The sequence below is a fragment of the Mesoplodon mirus genome (assembly GCF_964341445.2).
Source record: "Mesoplodon mirus genome assembly, chromosome: 12".
In the NCBI taxonomy this organism is placed as follows: domain Eukaryota; kingdom Metazoa; phylum Chordata; class Mammalia; order Artiodactyla; family Ziphiidae; genus Mesoplodon; species Mesoplodon mirus.
The window spans coordinates 36,675,853-36,695,015 of record NC_138988.1 but is presented as its reverse complement, the minus strand read 5'-3'; the positions used below and the strand labels follow the sequence as shown (position 1 = coordinate 36,695,015).

At 59.3% G+C, this 19,163-nt stretch overlaps 2 protein-coding genes across 2 annotated transcripts; both read right to left on the bottom strand.

The window, feature by feature from the left end:
- TLR9 (toll like receptor 9) lies at positions 1-4,969 on the bottom strand (the record flags this gene model as incomplete). The annotated part of the gene is made up of 3 exons (XM_082637698.1): positions 1-3,205; positions 4,087-4,156; positions 4,878-4,969. 3 exons carry the CDS (start codon positions 4,967-4,969, stop codon positions 116-118), a joined length of 3,252 nt encoding a protein of 1,083 aa, XP_082493824.1. The 3' UTR covers positions 1-115.
- A 2,559-nt stretch (positions 4,970-7,528) lies between these two features.
- On the bottom strand, positions 7,529-17,184 carry TWF2 (twinfilin actin binding protein 2). Its single transcript, XM_082638495.1, has 9 exons — positions 16,998-17,184; positions 13,204-13,281; positions 10,785-10,963; positions 10,276-10,371; positions 9,938-10,042; positions 9,664-9,789; positions 8,815-8,965; positions 8,577-8,698; positions 7,529-8,135 (listed from the first exon to the last, which is right to left on the bottom strand). The coding sequence occupies exons 1-9, from the start codon at positions 17,020-17,022 to the stop codon at positions 7,968-7,970; spliced, it is 1,050 nt and encodes a 349-aa protein (XP_082494621.1). The 5' UTR covers positions 17,023-17,184; the 3' UTR covers positions 7,529-7,967.
- Between the last annotated feature and the right edge of the window lie 1,979 nt (positions 17,185-19,163).

Sequence of the window (19,163 nt, the reverse complement as noted above, 5' to 3'; positions counted from 1 at the left end):
AGCGGGGGAGAGGGAGCCAGAGAAGTGGTCTTGCAGAGCAAGGCAGGTTGGGGCATCCCAGGCAGAAAGGCAAGTCGAGGTGGGGGGATGAGGCGTGCTGGGCTGTTGCTCTGTGCTATTCGGCTGTCGTGGGGCCCCGGCAGAAGTTCCGGTTGTAGAAATGGCGGTTGTCCCTGGTCAGGGCTGTGCCCAGCTGGGCCCAGAAGCTGCCCTGGCCACTGGGCTGGTGGGGCCAGAGGAGAACGCTCTGGCGGCACAGGCGCTGGCGCAGCCGCACGTAGCGGGAGCGGTAGGCGTCGGGGCGCAGGATCACCAGGACCACCACATCCTTGTGGTCCTCCAGCAGGCGCTGCTGGGCCAGCAGGAAGCTGGCACGCAAGAGGCCGCTGACCCGGTCCGTGTGGGCCAGCACAAACAGGGTCTTGCGGCTGCTGTAGACCGAGGCCCACAGGTTCTCAAAGAGCGTCTTGCCAGGTAGCCAGTCACGCTCCTCCAGGCACAGGCGGAGTGCCCAGCGCCCACGGCGCTCCTCCAGCTGCACCCGCAGCTCGTTGTACACCCAGTCGGCCACTGCGCTCTGCGTCTTGTCGAAGACCACGAAGGCATCGTAGAACAGGGCGTCTGCGCCCCGCTGCTGCCCCCACCGGGGCAGCCAGGCCAGGCACAGGTGGAAGCAGTACCAGAGGTCCCAGCCGCAGAGGTGGTGCAGCATGGGCACAGCCAGGCCCAGGGCCACCACCATCAGGGAGAGGCCAAAACAGTCCCAGGAGAGGGCCTCGTCCAGGCAGAGGCGCAGGTCCTGTGCGAAGATGCTGCGGCCCTGGAGCTGGCCCGGACTGCCACACTTGACTCGGCTGGGCAGCCCGGGCACGGCAGCCTGCACCTGAAGCAGGAAATCCACGAAGGCTGCCCCACAGGCACAGTGCAACGGGTTGGTGCTCACGTCTAGGATTTTCAGGGTGCCCGCTAGGGAGCCAAACCAGGAGGGCTCCACCGTCTTGAGGGCGTTGGCACTGAGGTTGAGCTCTTCCAGCCGCTTGGCGAGAACAAAGAAGCCGGGGGTCACGAAGCCAATGCTGTTGCTGCTGAGGTCCAGCTTACGGAGCCGGGTACCAGATGGCAGGCTGCCGTTGCTCAGGGCCTTCAGCTGGTTTCCCGCCAGGTCCAGTGTTTCCAGCTGGGGCAGGAGGGCCAGGCTGCTCCAGTTGAAGAAGCCCAGGTTATTGTCACGGAGACGCAGCAGCTTCAGGCTCTTGGGGAGGTTGTCCAGAGTGCATGGCAGGAGGGTATGCAGGCGGTTCTGGGACAGGTCCAGCAGGACCAGGCTTCTCAGGCCTTGGAAGAAGCGGAGATAGAGGTCTCCCTCAGCCCACATCTGGCTCAGGGCATTGCCACTGAAATCCAGGGCCTGTAGTGAGGCGCTGCAGAGCTGCTGGGACACACGGCTATGGATGTCGTTGTGCGCCAGGCTGAGGTAGCGCAGGGAGCGCAGCTGGGCCACGAAGCTGAGATTGTGGCCCACGCCCTGCATGCTGAAAGGCTGGCTGTTGTAGCTGAGGTCCAGCGCCTCCAGTCGCGGCAGCTCCGTGAACGAGCTCCCATGGTATAGGTCCAGCTTGTTGTGGGACAGGTCCAGAACCCGCAGGCTGGTCAGCGGCACGAACTGGGAGCCGTTGACCGCCTGCGAGATGCTGTTGTGGCTCAGGCGCAGGCACTGGAGGCGCGAGAGGCGGGCAAACATCTCTGGCTGGATCGTCACCAGGTTGTTCCGTGACAGGTCCAAGGTGAAGCTGAAGTTCTTGCAGCTTAGCATGAAGTCCTCCAAGCTGAGGGTGTCCAGTGGGCCTGGAGCGAGGTCCCTGGACGGCAGCCAGAACTTCGGCCCACTGTCCGCCTCCCCCAAGGTGGCTGCCGGCCTTGCAGCTCCACTGATGCGGTTGTCCGACAGGTCCACATAGAGCAGGTCCGGGAAGGCCCCGAAGATGCTGAGCTGGGCCTGGTTGATGAAGTTCATCTGCAGACGCAGAATCTGGAGCATGGGCAGGTGGGTCAGCGGCTGAAGCGTGGTCTCGCTGAGCGAGCGGAAGAAGATGCCGTGCATGTCCAGCTCCTTCAGGGAGAGCAGGCCCTTGAAGGAGGGCGCCAGGTGCAGGTGGGCGAAGGACACCTTCTTGTGGTAATTGAAGGACAGGTTGAGTCTGCGCAGCCGGGCCAGGCCCCAGAAGGCCGTGGTCTTGGTGATGCAGTCATAGAGGAAGTTCTCACTCAGGTCTAGCACTTGGAGCCTGCCCAGGCCACGGAACCATCTGTTGTCCAGTCTGTAGAGAGAACTGTCCTTCAACACCAGGCCTTCGAGGCGGCTCAGGTGGCTGAAGGTGTCGGGGTGCAGCTTGGGGAAGTGCTTTGGACACTCCATGCAGGGGTTGCGGGCATGGTCACAGCGGCGGCAGTTCCCACCCACGTCGAGCACGCGCAGGGCGGTCAGATTGGCCAGGTCCTTGGGCGCCAGGGTGACAATGTGGTTATAGGACAACAGCAGGGTCTCCAGGCTGGGGGGCAGGAGGCGGGGCACCTCTGTGAGGTTGTTGTACTTGAGCGACAGGTGCGTGAGGTTGCCCAGGCCAAGGAGGGCGCCCGGGGCCACCTCCAGTGCCCGGTGGCAGGGGTTCTTGTAGTAGCAGTTGCCGTCTACGTACAGAAAGCGCAGGGCGTGTAGGCCGGCGAAGTGGGTGGGGTCTAGCACCAGGATGTTAGTGTGGCTCAGCGACAGGGACACGAGGGACCCGGGCAGGGCGGGCACGGTCGTGATGCCGTTGTAGCTCAGGTGCAGCTCCTCGAGGGTGGGCACGGCCAGGAAGGTGTTGGGCTCGATGGTCATGTGGCAGGGGAAGTGCATGGGGCTGAGGCCGGCCGGCGGGCAGTTCCACTTGAGGTTGAGGATCCGCAGGCTGGACAGGTGGGCGAAGTCAGAGTCATGCAGGTGGTGGATGCGGTTGGAGAGCAAAGAGAGGCTGGTGACATTGGCCCGCGGCGCCGCGGCCGAGAAGTGTGGCACGGACTTCAGGAACAACCAGTTGCAGTTCACCAGGCCGTGGGGCTGGAGTTCACAGGGCAGGAAAGCAGGCAGGGTGCCCTGGGCCAGGGCTGCAGCCAGTGCCACTGCCTGCACCAGGAGAGAAAGGGGGTGCCGGGCACGGCAGGGGCCCTGTGGGGTGGGCACCGTGTGAGGGCACGGCCCCAGCTCCACCTCTCCTGCCCCCCCGCCGGGGTCTCCTGCAGGGCTCCCAGCCCTCCAGGAAGGTTCCTGTTTCTCTGCCCAGTGCCTATCCCACCTCCAAGGCCCAAAGGGAACTTGGACTCGGGTCTGAGGCCCAGCCTTTGACTCAGAACGGGGAATCAGAACTGGTTCTGAGACCTGGAATCCAGACTCATGATCTAGAGCTTTCACTCAACCAAACCCCAACTGGATAGGAGAGCCAGGTAGGTGGTCAACAGGCCCCCCAGGCTCTCCCTGACTCTCCCCTTCCGTTCCTCAGAGGTTTCTCTTTCCTCCTGAGCGAGGGGGCATCTTCCCTTCCCTCCAGCCCCCTTAAAATCTCCCTCTGCTTTCTACCAGGCTTCCCCCAGCCCTCCCTCTCTGTTTGGCCGAGAGGTGGGAATGAGGGTCTCCTGCTGGGGCTCAGGCTGTCTACCACCCAGGGCCCTGGCCAGGGTGGGCACTGCCCAGCTCTTTCCCCATCTGCCCACCTCACCCAGCCCAAGCACTCAACCTGCTGTGGGTCAGAACGGATTGGAGGGGAGGTTGGGCAGCAAAGGGCAGACAGGGCCCAGCCTGGGTGCTCCCCTTGCTCACAGCCCAGCACCACCACTGAGCGCAGCCCTAGGCCCCAGCCTCCTCACCCAAGCAATGGGTTTGTGTCTCATGGCTCAGAGAAGGTCTTCTGCTCTGATGTCTTCAGGGTTCAGTGAGTTTCCCCAGGGTCACCTGGGTGACTGTCCCTTTCACCATTGCAGCCACCAAACCCACCTTTCTCCCTACCACTTCCCACTGTCCCCTTCCCTGGGGACTGAGGGCTGCTGTCCTACCATGACAGGGAATGGGGGCTTCTCCAGAGGGTCTGGCTGGCAGACTAGGCAGCAGCTGCAGGGAAGGATGCTTCGCACTCACAGCCCCTTGCCGTGGTGATGGCTTGGGGAACAGAGGAAGTGAGAATTTCGCAATAACCTAGCCCCCTTCCTTCCCCCACCCCATGCCCAGGGCAGGGGTGTTGGGGGGGGGGATGCAATGAGTCAGAGGCCATTTGCATAGTCAGGTGGCAGCCGGCCCCTTCACCTCTTCCTCTTTCCACTCTCCCCCCCACCCCTCTTCTCCACAGCCTGTCCTAAGAATCTGCCACATCCCACATGGGCCTCACACTGGTCCTCTGAGAAGTCTGGGGAGAAACAACCACCCAGAGCCCAGTCTAAGGTCAGTGAGAGAGTGGAATTAGGGGCAGTGCCAGACCTGGGTGGGCTGCTGACACCCATGCCAGGGCCTGCTCAGCCCCTGCCCCCAGGCAGCACTCTCAGGCCAGCAGCTCCCACACTGCCCTTTCCTGCCCTGCAGCCCCATCCCCAGGGCTGTGTGCCATGCCGGGCCTGGCATACAGGGTCGGAGGGCAGCACTGGCCTTGCCCAGGCTCACCTGCCCCACTGTAGCTGCCACTTCCTCTAGAAGCAGGGCCTCCTCTGCATTCCCAACACACCATCAGAGAACAAACCCCATGGCTGGACCAGCTGAGACCTCCTGGCTCATCCTCCCCTGAGGCTCTTCTCACATGATCCTTCTGACCCAGGTAATCGTAACAGATCACTCAGGCCCAAAGCCTCAAGGTGACCCGGGACCCTCAGCAAGTCCTGCTGGCTCCAGGTTCAGAATCTGCCCGTTGCCCCCCACCTTCACGTCCACCAGCCTGGTCTGAGCCGCCATCACCTCTTGCCTAGACCAGTGCAGTCATCGCCTCCTCAGGGTTGTCCTGATTCTGCTCTCAAGCCCCAAAGCTTATTCTCATTAGACCCTTAGGTCACATTAGGTCCCTCCTCTGCTCAGACGCCTCTATGGCCCTTTCTGGGGTCAAAGCCAGTCTACATCATAGCCAGCAAGGTCCTATGGTATCTGCTGCCCTCCCACTGCCTCCCTGACCAGTCTCCGGCCATTGGCCTTCTAGCTGTGGCTTGAACACACCCATGTACTCTCCTGCCCCAGGGCCTTTGAATATGCTATGTTTGTTTATTTAGCCGCGCTGGGTCTTAGTTGCGGCACACAGGATCTTCGTTGTGGCGTGTGGGATCTTTTAGTTGCAGCATGAGGGATCTAGTTCCCTGACCAGGGATCAATCCTGGGCCCCCTGCATTGGGAACATGGAGTCTTAACCACTGGTCCACCAGGGAGTCCCCATTCCCTCTGTCTTGAAGCTTTTTCCAGATACTCACATAGCCCCCTCCCTCACCACCTTTACGTCTCTGCTCACACATCACCGTCTCAATGAGGCCTTCTCTGACATTCTTATAAACCCCCTACCCCAGATTGGGTATTCCTGAGCTCTTTTACGTAATTTGTCCTTAACAGTTTTTACCTGCTAACACACCGTAATACTGATTTTTCATGGTTTCTTGTATATTCTCTTATTCTTCCGCTGGAATGTCAGCTACTTGAGGGCAAGGATCTCTTTGTCTGTGTCCCCAGAGCCCTACCCGGCACAGAGTAGGTGCTCAATATTTGCTGAATCCATGGGTCTCCAGCACTCAGCCCTGGGCAGGCACAGAGAGTGTTTCTGAGTGATGGTTAAATGAATGAGTGAATGACAGAACAAATAGGGCTTCTGCTGGAAGGGGGAAGCTTCTCTGTGCTTCTCTGTGCCCACGTCTGGATGGGTGTCATGGCAGGCAGGCACCAAGCTGCCAGGCGTCCAGCTGGTGCACAGGCCCAGGTGGTTTAGCAGTCTGAGGGCGATGGCATTGTCTTCCTGCTCACCTGAGAACCAGTGTTCGGGGTGAGAAAGGACAGGTCTCCTTCTCTGGGTTCTGGCTAGGGTTCCAGCTCTCCTCCCTACAATTCTAAGGGCTTTAGGACTTCCCTGGTGGTGCAGTGGTTAAGAATCCACCTGCCAATGCAGGGGACATGGGTTTGAGCCCTGGTCCAGGAAGATCCCATATGCCTTGGAGCAACTAAGCCCGTGCAACAAGAGAAGCCACTGCAGTGAGAAGCCCATGCACCGCAACAAAGAGTAGCCCCTGCCCGCCGCAACAAGAGAAAGCCTGCGCGCAGCAACGAACACCCAATGCAGCCAAAAATAAATAAATAAATAAATTTAAAAAATAAATAAATAAGGGCTTTAGTAGGGGCTGAGAGAGGCCCCAGGGATGGGGACTGCCCTGAGTCCCAGCCCAAGATGCACTCTCAAGAAAAAGGACGGTGCCCATCCAGCAGCTGAATCCATCATCAGCCCCACATGTCCCCACCCCTGTACAACTCCCACCCAGGATGGGAGGGGTCTTCCACCCACTTCTCAGAGGCAGAGAATGAAGTTCTGGTTCCTGCTGAATCCCAAGCCTGAGGGAGATTCTCCCAGACTCCCTGGGACCAGAAACCCAGGCCCTTCGGGGCAGAACGCAGGTACCCAAGAGAGGGCCAATGAGCTGACGGTGAAGTCTGCACATGCACACACGGGCTGGAGACACCAAGATCCAGAGGTCCACGGAAACAGCCACCATGCCTCAGCCCCACAGCAGCCGGGAAACCTAGTGGACAGATCTTACTCAGTGTGGCAGGCCCCCAAGGAGGTCCATGTCCTAATTCCCGGAACCTGTGAATATGTTCCCTTACGTGATAGAGACTTTGCAGGTGGGATTAAGCTAAGGATCTTGAGATGGGCAGAGTATTCTGGATTATCTGAATACAATCACAGTGTCCTTGTAAGACAGAGGCAGAGGGGATTTGACTACTGATGGCCATATGACCACGGAAGCAGAGGGAAGCAGAATCAGAGAGAAGATGCTATGCCGCTGGCTTTGAAGATGGAGGGGCCACAAGCCAAGGAACGCAACCGGCCTCTAGAAGGTGGAAAAGGTGAGGAAATGGATTCCCCTGAGGCCTCCAGAAGGAAACAGCCCTGCTAAAACTGTGACGTTAGCCCTGTAAGACTCATTTCAGACTTAAGAACCGTGAGAGAATAAATGTGTGGTTTTAAGCCACTAAGTTTGTGGTACTTTGTTACAGCAGCCACAGAAGATGAATCCACCCAGATCCCCTATATCACAACAGAGGTGTGCCTGCCTCTTGGATGGAGCTCCCATCGACAAGCCGGCCTCTTCACGCTGTGCCCTCATACACAGGAACACAGGTTCTCCCACACATCTGCAGCCGGGAGGGCTGGGGCTCCACCTAGCAGGCCAACAGGCCCCTTCTGCATTGGGAGGGGACAGTTCTATGCTCAGGGCTTCCCCATTCCCGGTGCCAGAGATGGCCCCTCAGGGCCAGACTCAGCTGTTGATTTAAAAATATTTTATTCTTTAAAAAATACAGCATTCAACCATCTCGTCCTGCAATGACCCCCTGCCCCAGCCCCGAATGACCACACCCCTTGTGGCCAAAGGCTTCTGGGCCATGCTGGGACCCTAGTCTCAGTTCCCCTGGGGGCCAGGTTCATGCCAGGCCCCCCACCCAGCCCCTTGAACCAGCTGGGCAGGGTCCCCAGATGCCCTGGGCACATGGAAGAGAGGCAGGAACAGCGGGGGGGAGGGTCGCAAAATGCCAGCCCAGTGGTCCTCGGAAGCTGCAAGAATGTTCACTCACCGGCCCTCCTGCCCACAGGAGGTCACCCCAGATCCCAGGCTGGGAAGGAGGGAGGTGGCCGCGGGGATGGGGTCGGGGTGGGGTAGGGGCAGCCCCACAGTTCCACATGCCAGCAGGGCTCGGGTCCCGCCACCTAGCTGTCGTCCCCATTCTCGCCAGGGCCACGGATGAGGCGCTTGTGGCCCCGCTTGCCCCCGGGGCCCTTGGGCTTGGCGAAGGCCTGCTTGAAGGCGTGCTGCTTGGGGTGCACCTCGTCATAGAGGAAGCTGGCCGTCAGCTCCGCCCCGTCGCCAATCTCAATCTGTGCAGGGCAAGGCAGTGGTCGGTCACTCCAAGGGTGGAGGGCCCTAACACACACCACCCTTGGTCACCCCCCACTCCTGGGGCACCCCCCTGATCTCTCTCACTCTAGCCCTGGGGTGTCCTCTCAGATCCCCACCTGAAACGCACCTCCAGGAGCACAGAGCCTAGGGCCTGCTGCCCTGCAGGCCTTGTCACCCCCTACCTGCCTTTCAGACCCAGGAAAAGGAGAGACATGGGTGTCAGAGCTGGGGCTTCTCCAAGACATCAGTTACCTGGGCGGCCTGGGCTATGCACACTATCTCCTGGGCCTCAGTCTCCCCATCCAACCAACAGGGCAACAATGCCCCTGCTCTGCCATTGTCACGGGACCCTGATGCCCCACGTGGAGGGTGGGGTGACAGGGCCCTGGGAGGCGAGGCCCTAGGGAATGGGTGCCCACCTTCTTGGCGATCTCCAGCTGGAAGTCCTGCTCCACGGAATCGAGGAGGCGGCTCTTGCAGCTGGAGTACAGCATGCGCTCCTTGATGCTGCACTTGTAGCCGGGCATCGAGTAGATGAACACTGCGGAGAACAGGGAGGTGAGCCGCAGCGGGCCTGGGACTCCCGCTGCCCCATGGCCCCTGCAGGCGGCCCACCCAGCTGTGGGCCAGCGCGGGAGCCCTGCTGTGGCCACTCACCCACAGACTCCAGGGGGTCACCCTCATGGGTGTGCTTGTAGAGGAAGAAGTGGTAGCGGGCGGCATCTCGGGGCACCCGTGATGGCAGCTGGGCCACGTCCGTTGGCTCTGTGTGCACCAGTTCGATGGTCTCCCGCTCCAGGTCCAGCTTCTGCCGAGGGGCAGGGGGAGACGTGAGGGCACCACGCGGGGGAGGGCCCAGGCCCACCCTCGCCAACAAGAATTCCCTGAGGTGGGAACCTGCTGTCATCTCCCTCTCCCGGGGCTCCCCTCCCCCATCCTGCCATGCGGGTCCCTATGAAGAGGCCACTCCTGGGCGCTGCCCCAACTCTGCCCCTTTGAACACTCTGCTAGAGGAGCAAGTCCCAGCAAGGACAATGGACAGGACAGTGGCGAGGGCCTTCACCTCAAGGAGGCATCACCCTTGGGCCAGCCTATCCTCAGAGCTGAGGACCCATTCTGCTTGAAAGGGGGCAGGCTGGACCACTGGGGCAGAGGGACCCTGGCTGGGGAAAGGGGGTGGTCAGGGGGCTGAGGGAGTCTGGGACAGGAAGGGGCTCAGGGCTGAGGGGTGAACCCAGGGGTGATGTGTGTACGCAGCGTGGAGGGCGGATTGAGGGACAGTGTCTCACAGGAGTCCCTGTGGGTGAGCCGGGCAGGGCAGGGCAGGGCAGGGGAACAGAGTGCAGCCACCACACGTGGCGACTGTAGGGAACAGGCAGGGATGGAGGGCAGCGTGTTCCCACCAGTACGTGGGTGAGCTGAAGTGAGCTCATGCGTGTGCGCAGGAGCAGGGTGGAGGTGCAGCACACCCTGAGTGTGTGCCTGGGACAGGGAACGGGCACCCACCAGCTGGATGTAGTTGATTGTCTTCTGCCTGAGCTGCTGAAGTGCCCGCTGGGCCTGAGGCTGCAGAGGGAAGGCCAGGCCCTGCAGGGTCTGGTGTTTGCTCTCCACACTGATCTCTGTCTTCACCTGGGGACAGATGAACATTGAGTGAGGCCCTCACCTGCACAAACCAGGGTTTAGCCCACCTGGGTAGCACAGGCTTGGCCAGCAGAGCCTGATGTGACCTCGAGGGCCTCGGGCCAGGACTTCTGCCCACCCTGTCCAGCGCACCCACCTCGTTAATACGGATCTGCTGAAGTTCTCTCTCGGCTGAGGTCAGCGGGGCGGGCGCCGCACAGGATGACAGGTGCTTCTGGTACCCAGCAAAGGAGAGGTCATCCTGGCCGGTGGATGTAGAGGCACAAATGAGCACCTTGGGGTGGGCTGGCAGAAGCCCACTAAGCACCCCAGCTTGCAGACCTTGGACCCTTGCAGCCCTCCCTACTCATCCCCAAGCCTGGCACCCACTTACTCTGTGACCCTGTATAACACCTCACCCTCTGTGGGTCCATGACCGCAACCTAGTGATCCTGGCCTTGAAGGGGTGAGGGGCGCCCAGGGGAGGGGGCCTACCTTCACAGTCCCGAAGAGCTCATCCTTGATGTGGCCGCCCCCAAACTCCTTCTTCACTGTGGCCCGTGTGGCTGCATACAGCATCTTCAGCCGCACCTGAAGGGTGGGGGCCAAGCCATGAGACCCCTCCAGGCAGGGCTGCCCGTCCAGGAGCAGGCAGGAGCCTCTGGGTGGGGACCTGGTCACCTCATTGTGCCCACACACCCAGCAGAGGGCGCAGCAGAGCACCCAGCAGAGGGGGCGAGGCTGCAGTAGGGCGGCTCAGACAGCAGGGGGAGCCGCTGTCCAGCCCAACCTCTGCCTCCCAGAGCCAGGCTGATCTGGCTGGGAGGCTCTCAGAGACCCGAGGCCCCAAGCGCAGGACCTCATCCCTTGCTCTCGTACCCTCTAGAGCAGGATCTGATGTCTCCCCTGTTCAGACTCCTTGGGGCAGGGCTGTGTTATCTCAGTCAGACCCAGCTTCCCTCCTCCTCCAATCTGGGGGCTGGGCAGGGGTCCCTAAGACTCACAGGGGAATTATCAGGTGACCAGGCGAGGAAGAGCCACTCGAAGCCCTGGGCGTTCTGCGTGTCCAAGCGGTAGAGCAGGTAGCAAGGCTGCTGGGCATCCAGCAGCGGCAGCACGGCCCCATCATAGTCCTGGTCCCAGCAGCCCACCAGCTCCCTCGAGGCACCCAGCACGAGCTGCTCTGGGGGCAGAGGCCAGGTGAGCCAAGGAGTAGCCATGTCCCACACCCACCTGTGACTGTGGGCCTCGGCCTCTGGCGGTGACTCAGACCCACTGACCACCCACCCCACCGTCCCCTGGAGCCACCACATCCCTGAAGGCTGTCTGTGTGACTCAGTCATGAGTGAATGAGGACACACAGCCGCCAGCCCAAGGTCGCTCCCTCTACACACACACACACACACACAGAAATGGTCTCGAGAACATGCCCACAGCTGACCCAGCACAGGCAACCGCACCAAGACACACAGCCACATGCCCACAGCCATCGACAACGCGACCCCTCACAGACACCCACACACTCAGACCCACTGCACAGCTCCTCAGCACACAGCCCCACTGGGCTACCTCCTGCCCCCTCCTCCCTCAGCCTGGGGCTCCAGCAGACCCCCCAGAACACCCTTCTCAGAACAAATGTGCTATGGGAAGTGGGATCACAGCCTCAGGCCACAGGAATCTGCAGGCGCAAAGGCACATGGGCAAGAGGGAGACAGGGGCTCTTACCAGACACTGTATAAACAGCTACCCTGCTGCCCCCCACCAGATGCAGCTTCCCCAAAAGTAACAAATCAAAAGCAGCCAATCTCTAAATGCCTGGGGCCAAGTGGCTGAATGGGGTATCGAGGCTGGACATACATTTGACCTATCAGCCCACAGGGCCTCAGTGTGGCACTGAACACCAGCCCAGATGTGCACAGGCCCAGGCTAGAGGAAGAACTGGGGCAAGGGGACAATCACTGCCTGGCCAGGGGGTACCGGCACCTGACCACCAGGCCCTCCTGATGGGGGCAAGGGGCCTGGCTGTCCAGGAGTCCCAACAAGCCAGGCCACCTCCCTCTGGCCTTGGCCTCCTCACCTATCCTCCCAGAGCTCAGATGGGATCAAGGCTGAAAACCAGCAGTCATGGGCCGACTGGACCCCAACAGCACTGCCCAAGTTGTTTAATGTGTTGCCAACATTTTTCAAACTGGGAAGTTTCACATAAGAAGTGGAATTCATGGCTTCTCTAGAAAAATCAGGAGATCAAGCCACACTCAGTGGGAGCTGGGCAATGGCTGCCTGTCAGGAGGCCTGGACCCTCCTGGGCACTCCCAGGTGCCCCAACAGCTGTAATGCTGAATGCAGGTAAGGGCTCACCTAGAGACTCCTCCTGGTAAACATCTACAGGGACGACCTGTCTGGGAGGCGACAGGGAAGGCTGAGGACTGGGGTCCATGAGTCTACTTCTTTGGAGGGGTCCAGGGGGCTGACCTACCCCAATGACCCTGACCCAGCCTCTGAGGGCATCTGAATTTGGGGACCCTGGACAAAGCCCAGCACAACTCTGGCCCTAAAGCCTGGGGTGAATTTCTGCTTTGACCCAATTCAATGTGTGAAAAGTCAGCTGGGCACCAAGCCCATTCGGGGAGCCCCCAGCAGGGCCCACTACTGCATGGCTACCAAGAAGGGCTGGAAGGATTCGTGGCGGCCCGGCCCACCCCCAGTCCTGGAGTCTGTACCCTTTACTTCCAGGGCCAGCCCCTCAGCTGTCCTCTACCCCAGGTCCCCCCAGGCCTCAGTCTAATCCTCTACCTCCTCAAAGCCCCTCCCCACTTCAGGTCTCAGCTCAAGCTCACCTGCCCCCCAACCCCTATATCCCCAGCACCTCCCCTTGTGGAAGCCCCAGGAATCCCAGGTCCAGGTCAAGGCCTAGCCAAGCCCGGATTCCCCTAGTCCTGCTCTCAAAGAGGCTGACACGAGTCCCTTCTCCCCATTGTGAGGGCACTTCCCAAGGGCAGGGCCCTGGCTTCTCCTTAGGAATCTCCCCCAGCCAGTGGCCAAGCGAGGCTAGGCTTGCCGATCACACAGGGAGGTGAGTGGCACTAGCCACACGGGGCAGTGCCTGGCCTTACTCATCCCCTGCCACCCCCTAACCCAGCCCAGCCCCCTGACTAGGCCAACAGCCAACTACAGAGCCTCTGGGGAGGCTGGGCGGGACCCCCCGGGGAGGGCTCTCCTTGATATCCCCCCAGCTTCAGCTTCCTGCTCAGTGTAACAGGCAGAATGACCATGCCCACCTCCAACGCTCTCCTACAAGACACTTCCCATTTCCAGATGGGAAACTGAGGTCCTGAGGGGGCTGGAGGCCAATGTCCCCCACCTCCCAGAGAAGCAGCGGGGTCCAGCCACCAGCCTGTACCCTCGCCTGCAGGAAGCACTCACCGTCCTCAATGACGACTTTGATGAGCCGCACAGAACCAGCCCGCGCCTTGGCAAAGAACTCCTTCAGCTCCTCGGTAGCTACCAGAACAAGAAACATGGTGGAGGATGAGCAGACAGAGGGAGCACGGTGGGCAGGAACACACTCAGGGCCCGCTCTGTCCTGGGGGTCTGGTGGCGGAGCTGGGAGCTGGGTTAAATACGGCCCCCCATGTGACTGGGAACCTGAGACAGCCGCTGAACACAAGCTCCCAAATTTAGCCAGCAGAGGTGGCAGGCGGGCAGCCTGCTGGCTGGGATGGCTCTGTTGACAGGGCACACGGGGATGGGACAGCCCACCCGAGAACGGGGCGGGCTCTGGGACAGGCCAAACCAGCCAGAGTGAACGGCCCCCTCCTGTCCCCTGCCCCCCAAGAAGGCCCAGCACAGAGCTGGCCTGGGACACTCCCAGCACCGTCATGTCCACAGACAGAAATACAAGAACAACTGCTCCCAATGCGCACTGCCCACTACATCTACTCACACGTGTACGCGCATACACACACGCATGCATTGCATGTTGCACGTGCCAATGGGTACATACTCAGTCCAGCATGTGTGAACGAAACACATAAACACTATGTGACAGAGAGAGGAACAGAAATGCAAACGCCCTCATACATGAACACACCACTCAGCTGGTCAAACATAAATGGACACACACATTTAAACGTGCAAACACACAGACACACACACACAGATAAGGTCCCCAGGGTGCTAATAAATTCACACACAGGCAAATGCAGAGCATGGCTAACATGTTTGTACAGGCAAGTGGCTGTACAAAGTGTACACAGAAATAGAGGTACACACTGACACACATGCATGCACACCCAGCCCCAGCCCACCAGCCACGCTGCCTAACCCTGAGAGGCCCTGGGGAGCCAGGCCAGCTCTGGCACAGCCCTGCCAGGGGGCGATAAGCTTCCACCCCCAGGCAGCTGGAAAGAGGAGTGACTCTCAAGGTCTCCCCAAAACAGACCCTGTCTTGGTCCCTGAGCCACAGACCTGAAAGGTGACAGCCAGTGACCAAGGACCCAAGTGCAGAAGTGAGGATCATGGTCAGAGCTAGGGAACCATGGAAGTCACAGATCCACTGGTGGTTCAGAGAGGGAAACCAAGGTCCAAGTTGGGAAGGACCTACTTGGGTCTCTGGGTGCACAGGGCCAGGCCAGCATGACCTTGGGGCTGCCCAGGGGTCAGGAGAATTTTGCAGGAACACAGCTGGACGGCTGAGGTCAGAGAATATTTATAGGGCCCAGACCCGGCAGCTCGAGGGCGGGGTGGGGGGGGCCTTTAGGAAAACAAACTCTGGTCATGTCCTCAGGTGCCCATCATGCAGGGTGACCCTGAGCCTGAGACCTCATGCTGTGTACCACCCTCCAAGGCCACTGGGTGGGCAGGGTCCCAGCTAAGCCCGGCAGGCCCTTGGGGCTGAGAGCAGCATGGCATGGAGACACAGCCCCACTGGGCCAGGACAGAGCTGCCCCTCAGTGGACCCCAAGCAGGTCCCTGATGAAGAGCTTGACCTCGGGGGCTCCACCTTTCCCATAGCTATCTGTGACCTCTGACCTCACTGAACCTCAAACTCATCTATAACATGGAGCTAATACCCCTCACACGGTTAGAGCCTCTCCTAATAACAATTACTAATATTTTTTTAAGATTTTTTTCTGATGTGGACCATTTTTTAAAAGTATTTATTGAGTTTGTTACAATATTGTTTCTGTTTTATGTTTTGGTTTTTTGGCCCTGAGGCATGTGGGATCTTAGCTCCCCGACCAGGGAATGAACCTGCACCCTCTGCAGCAGAAGGTGAAGTCTTAACCACTGGACTGTCAGGGAAGTCCCAGAAATTATTAATTATTATTACTGTAATGACGGTGGGACAGGCCGTGCTGAGCTGTCACTTCCACCTGCTCAGACCTCTCCCAAGGGAGAGGCTGACACGCCCCTTCTAGTGTTACCAGGACAAAGTGACACCCCAGTAGTGGAAGAGACATCCCCCTCCATGCCTCCTCAGCTACCATCAATAATCCAGAGGCCAGGCCTGGGACACCTGAGCCTCTATCATCAAAGATTCATGTCCCCCACTCCCACCCCCCGCTGCCTTACCTCCCACCCCCCTCCCAGTAAGCCTCAGGTTACAGGTCCCTCCCCTGCCCAACTCTGAGGCAGCAGATCCACACCTATGGCCAGGTCAGGGCTGGCACCTGGGCATCCAGGGTGATCTCTCCTGCGGCCTCCTCAGGACAGAAATGGGAAGGAGTGGGCTGCTCCCAGGCAGAAGGAGGGCTGGGAGGGGGGCTCGGCCCTCAGATTCCCCTAGGCAGGCCCATCGCAGCATATGGGAAATGAGGGAGTGAGGAAGGGCCCAGGCCACAGGACCGGTCAGGCTACAGTGGGGAGGAGGAGCCCTAACTTCTGATCCCCTCTCAGTTGGAGGCAGCAGCAATGATCAGACAAAGGGGAAGGAAGGGGCAGGTTGGGTGAGGGGCTGTTCCCTTCTGTGGGGCTGAGTCATGAAGCCACCCCTCCAGCTCTTCTTGGAGAATGGCTGGCCCAGACCCAGGCCCCTGCCTTTTCTGGTCCTGTGGGGTGTGGCCAGGGAAACCCTCTCAGGGCCAGCCACCAAGCGGCCACAACCACAAGCAGAGATCCAGGCGGTCAGGCTGGTTGATGGTGATGGCCCAGGGCAGGGGATCCTGATGTGGTGGGAGGAGTGGCTGACAGCCAAACCACTGGGCTATCTGGGCCTTCCCCACAGGCCAGGCAGCCCTCCCAGGCCAGTGACACAGGAGGACACTGAGGCCCAGGTAGGGTCAGGACACCTGGCTCCTGGCCACTGCTTCTTCCCCATCCTGTATAAGGAGGAAACCGGCCCCTTGCGGGAGGAGGGTGATGCTCTGGGCTGGAGAAGCTTGGGGTGGGGGGAGCTAGCCTAGAATCTCTAGGGTCAGGACCCTCTTCCCTGCCTCCAGCTTGGAGCAGGAGCCTTCCAGCACTGGCTGGGGCAGACTCAGGAGATCAGAGTGGAAAATGGCAGGGAGATCAGAGGTCAAGGTCAGATTGGCGACTCTCCACATCCCACTTAGAAAAAAACCTGTCCCAGGTTTTTCCCAGCCTAGTTTGTGAGGGTCCCAGGAGGAGCCCAAGGTCAGGGCCCCCTCCTCACACAGACAAACCAATACGAGCCATACATGCATCCATGGTAACAAATGAACACTGAAATGCACCCAACTTGTGCACACGCACACAGACACCCACAGACATGTGCACACAGTCACGAAACACTGATGTCTAAAGATGATTCCATGCGACAGTGTCCAATCAGCCATTAGTGCATGTGCACTGGATGTACACAAGCAGTCAGATCCAGATGTGCACACACAGGACTGTACACACAAGACAAACGCACATGCGTGCACACTCCCTCAGATGTGCACATCCGGGTACACCCACCCCCAGAAAAGAACAAAAATACATAGATGGGCACACACAGGCACATCCACCCCCAGATGCGAACACCGATACTTCCACCCCAGCTGTGTGCGTACATGTACGCCCACCCTCAACTATGCACAGTAAGTGCGCATCCCACCAAGATGTGCCCACCCCAGGCGACCCGCGGCTGCAAAAGAGAACAGGAAGCTTCCCCAGGCTGGTGCCGGGGAGGAAACAGGGGCCGAGAGCCAGCAAGGGGGCGCAGCCGCGAGCATTGACCCTCGGCCCCCTGCCCGTCAGCCATCCGCCCTCACCGTGGATGCCGGTCTGGTGCGCCATGACTCTGTGCCCCGCTCCGCCCGCGCCCTCGGAGCCCTCGGCTTGGCCCCGGCCCGGCTCGGCTCGCTTGGACTCGGAGGAGGAAAAGAAGTAGGAAGATGTGGTGGCGGCCGCCCAGCCTCGCGCAGCTTCCCGGGCGGTGCCGCAGACCCGCCCCCAGAGCGCCCCGCCCCTGACGGGCGAGACCCGGAGGGGGCGGGGACTCGGGGCCGCGCGTGCGCGTAGTGGGCGCCTGGTTTCGGGTGGGCCCACGACAGAGCTGATCGCTTTGTCCGCGCGCTTGCGCGTGCCCTGTTTGTAGCCGAGAACAGGGCCTGCGTGTGACCGAGCGTGTGTGGGCGCACGCGTGTTTGAGCATGTGCACCGTGATCCGAGTGGTCTGTGGCTGGGGTGTGTCCGTGAGTTCCGGCCAGGTGGGTTTGTAGGTGGGTGGGATCCACGCGTACCCCAACTTGTGGCCTTAAAGCGGGCGGGGGGCGGGTGTGGTCTGTGTGTGCATGGGCGCGCGTGTGTTTGAGTGGCATCCCTTTCCTCTGAAACGTTTCTTGAGCGCCTCCTGGGGGGCCTGGGCTCCTCGAGGCGTCCCGGCCCGCAGGCCCTGCCCTAGCAGTGGGAGCCCAGACCGACATTCTACTAGGCAGTCAGCAGATGAGCTGTGTCTGTGGCTGCGAGCGCCCTGTGCAGAGTAAGAGACCACTAGGAGGAGGTGATATTTGAGCGGAGACCTGGAGGAAAGCCTGGTAGAGCGAGGGAAAAGTTTTCTGAGAAGAGGGAATTGCGTGTGCAAAGGCCCAGAGGTTGAAGGAGGGTCAGAGCTTGATGAGTCTGAGAAAATTCCCAACTCCTAATCAACTTCTGGCTCCATACACAGCAGACTTGCCTTCTCTGGCATCAGCCCCTGTCTGCTGTTACCAACATAATGTATCTTCTAGGCCACTGTGATTGAGTCAGGATGAGCACATGACGCCAGTCTGTCCAATCAGAGCCTGTCCTGGGACTTTGGATGGGAGGATTAGAAAGGAGGCGGGCTTTGGGGGCTGGGGTTGCTGAGAGTTGATGATGGATGATGTGGCCTGCCTGTTATCTAGCCCCAGCTTGAGCTCCCTGCTCCCTTTCCCTCTACCCCACCCTAACTAGGCAGAATTGAGCCCTCCTCTGTGTGCCCCAGACCCTGGGTTTCTTGTCTCCTGAGAGTCCAACTCACACAAAATTGAAAGGTTTTCTTGTTCATCTTCCTGTGCACGCCCTGAGGACTGGGCCTGTGTAGTAGGCTCACCATGGCCACCCTAGCACTCACAGTGGAACATAAAAACCATGTGCGGCCCTGCAGCCAGCCCTTGGGAGAACAGTTCGTAGGCAAGTGCCCCCAACTCTGAGATCTGTCACAGCCCTGATGAGGCCAACAACACAGAGCCACTGGTTACATCAACTCTCAGACCTGGCCACCTCCACAAGAACACTTGGCAATTCCACAGAACCATAAAAACCTTGACCTCTTGGAAAAAGGACTTAACCAAGAAAACAGATTGATGAAAAATAGTAAGGTTATGTTCCCTATTAAAATGTCCATCACTGGGTGAACTACATGGCCTTAACATCAAGACCTTAACATCAAGGTCTCCCCTGATACCTGGTTGGCCCCACCCTGCATCATTCTCTTTGTTTTTATCACTACCTGATTCATATATTTACTTGCTTATTTGTTTATTGTCTTCCCCCCACCAGTCATTAAATTTTTGCCCCTGCTCTATCCCCAACACCTAGAACAGTGCCCAGGATTAGTAGGTGCTCGATAATATTTGCCAAATAAAAAAAGTGTCTGAATGAACTATGAGTCTTTGTGTTGCACACTAACTATGACTGGGCACATTTACTTAATCCTCATGACAGCCCTACAGGGTAGGTGTTACTGTCTCCTTACAGATGAAGAATCTGAGGCTTGGAGAGAGAAAGTGATTTGATCAAAGTCATAAGGTAGTGAGTGTCCCCAAGAACCTTAGTTTCCTTTACTCAAATTGGAACAAAGGATGAGAAATCCTGCTGGGCAGTGGCCCTCATCACCTCCATCACTGTCTCACACCTGAGTGATGAGGGTTTAACCAGAGAAAGGAACTTCCTGGGAGACTGGGATTGGAGCCCAG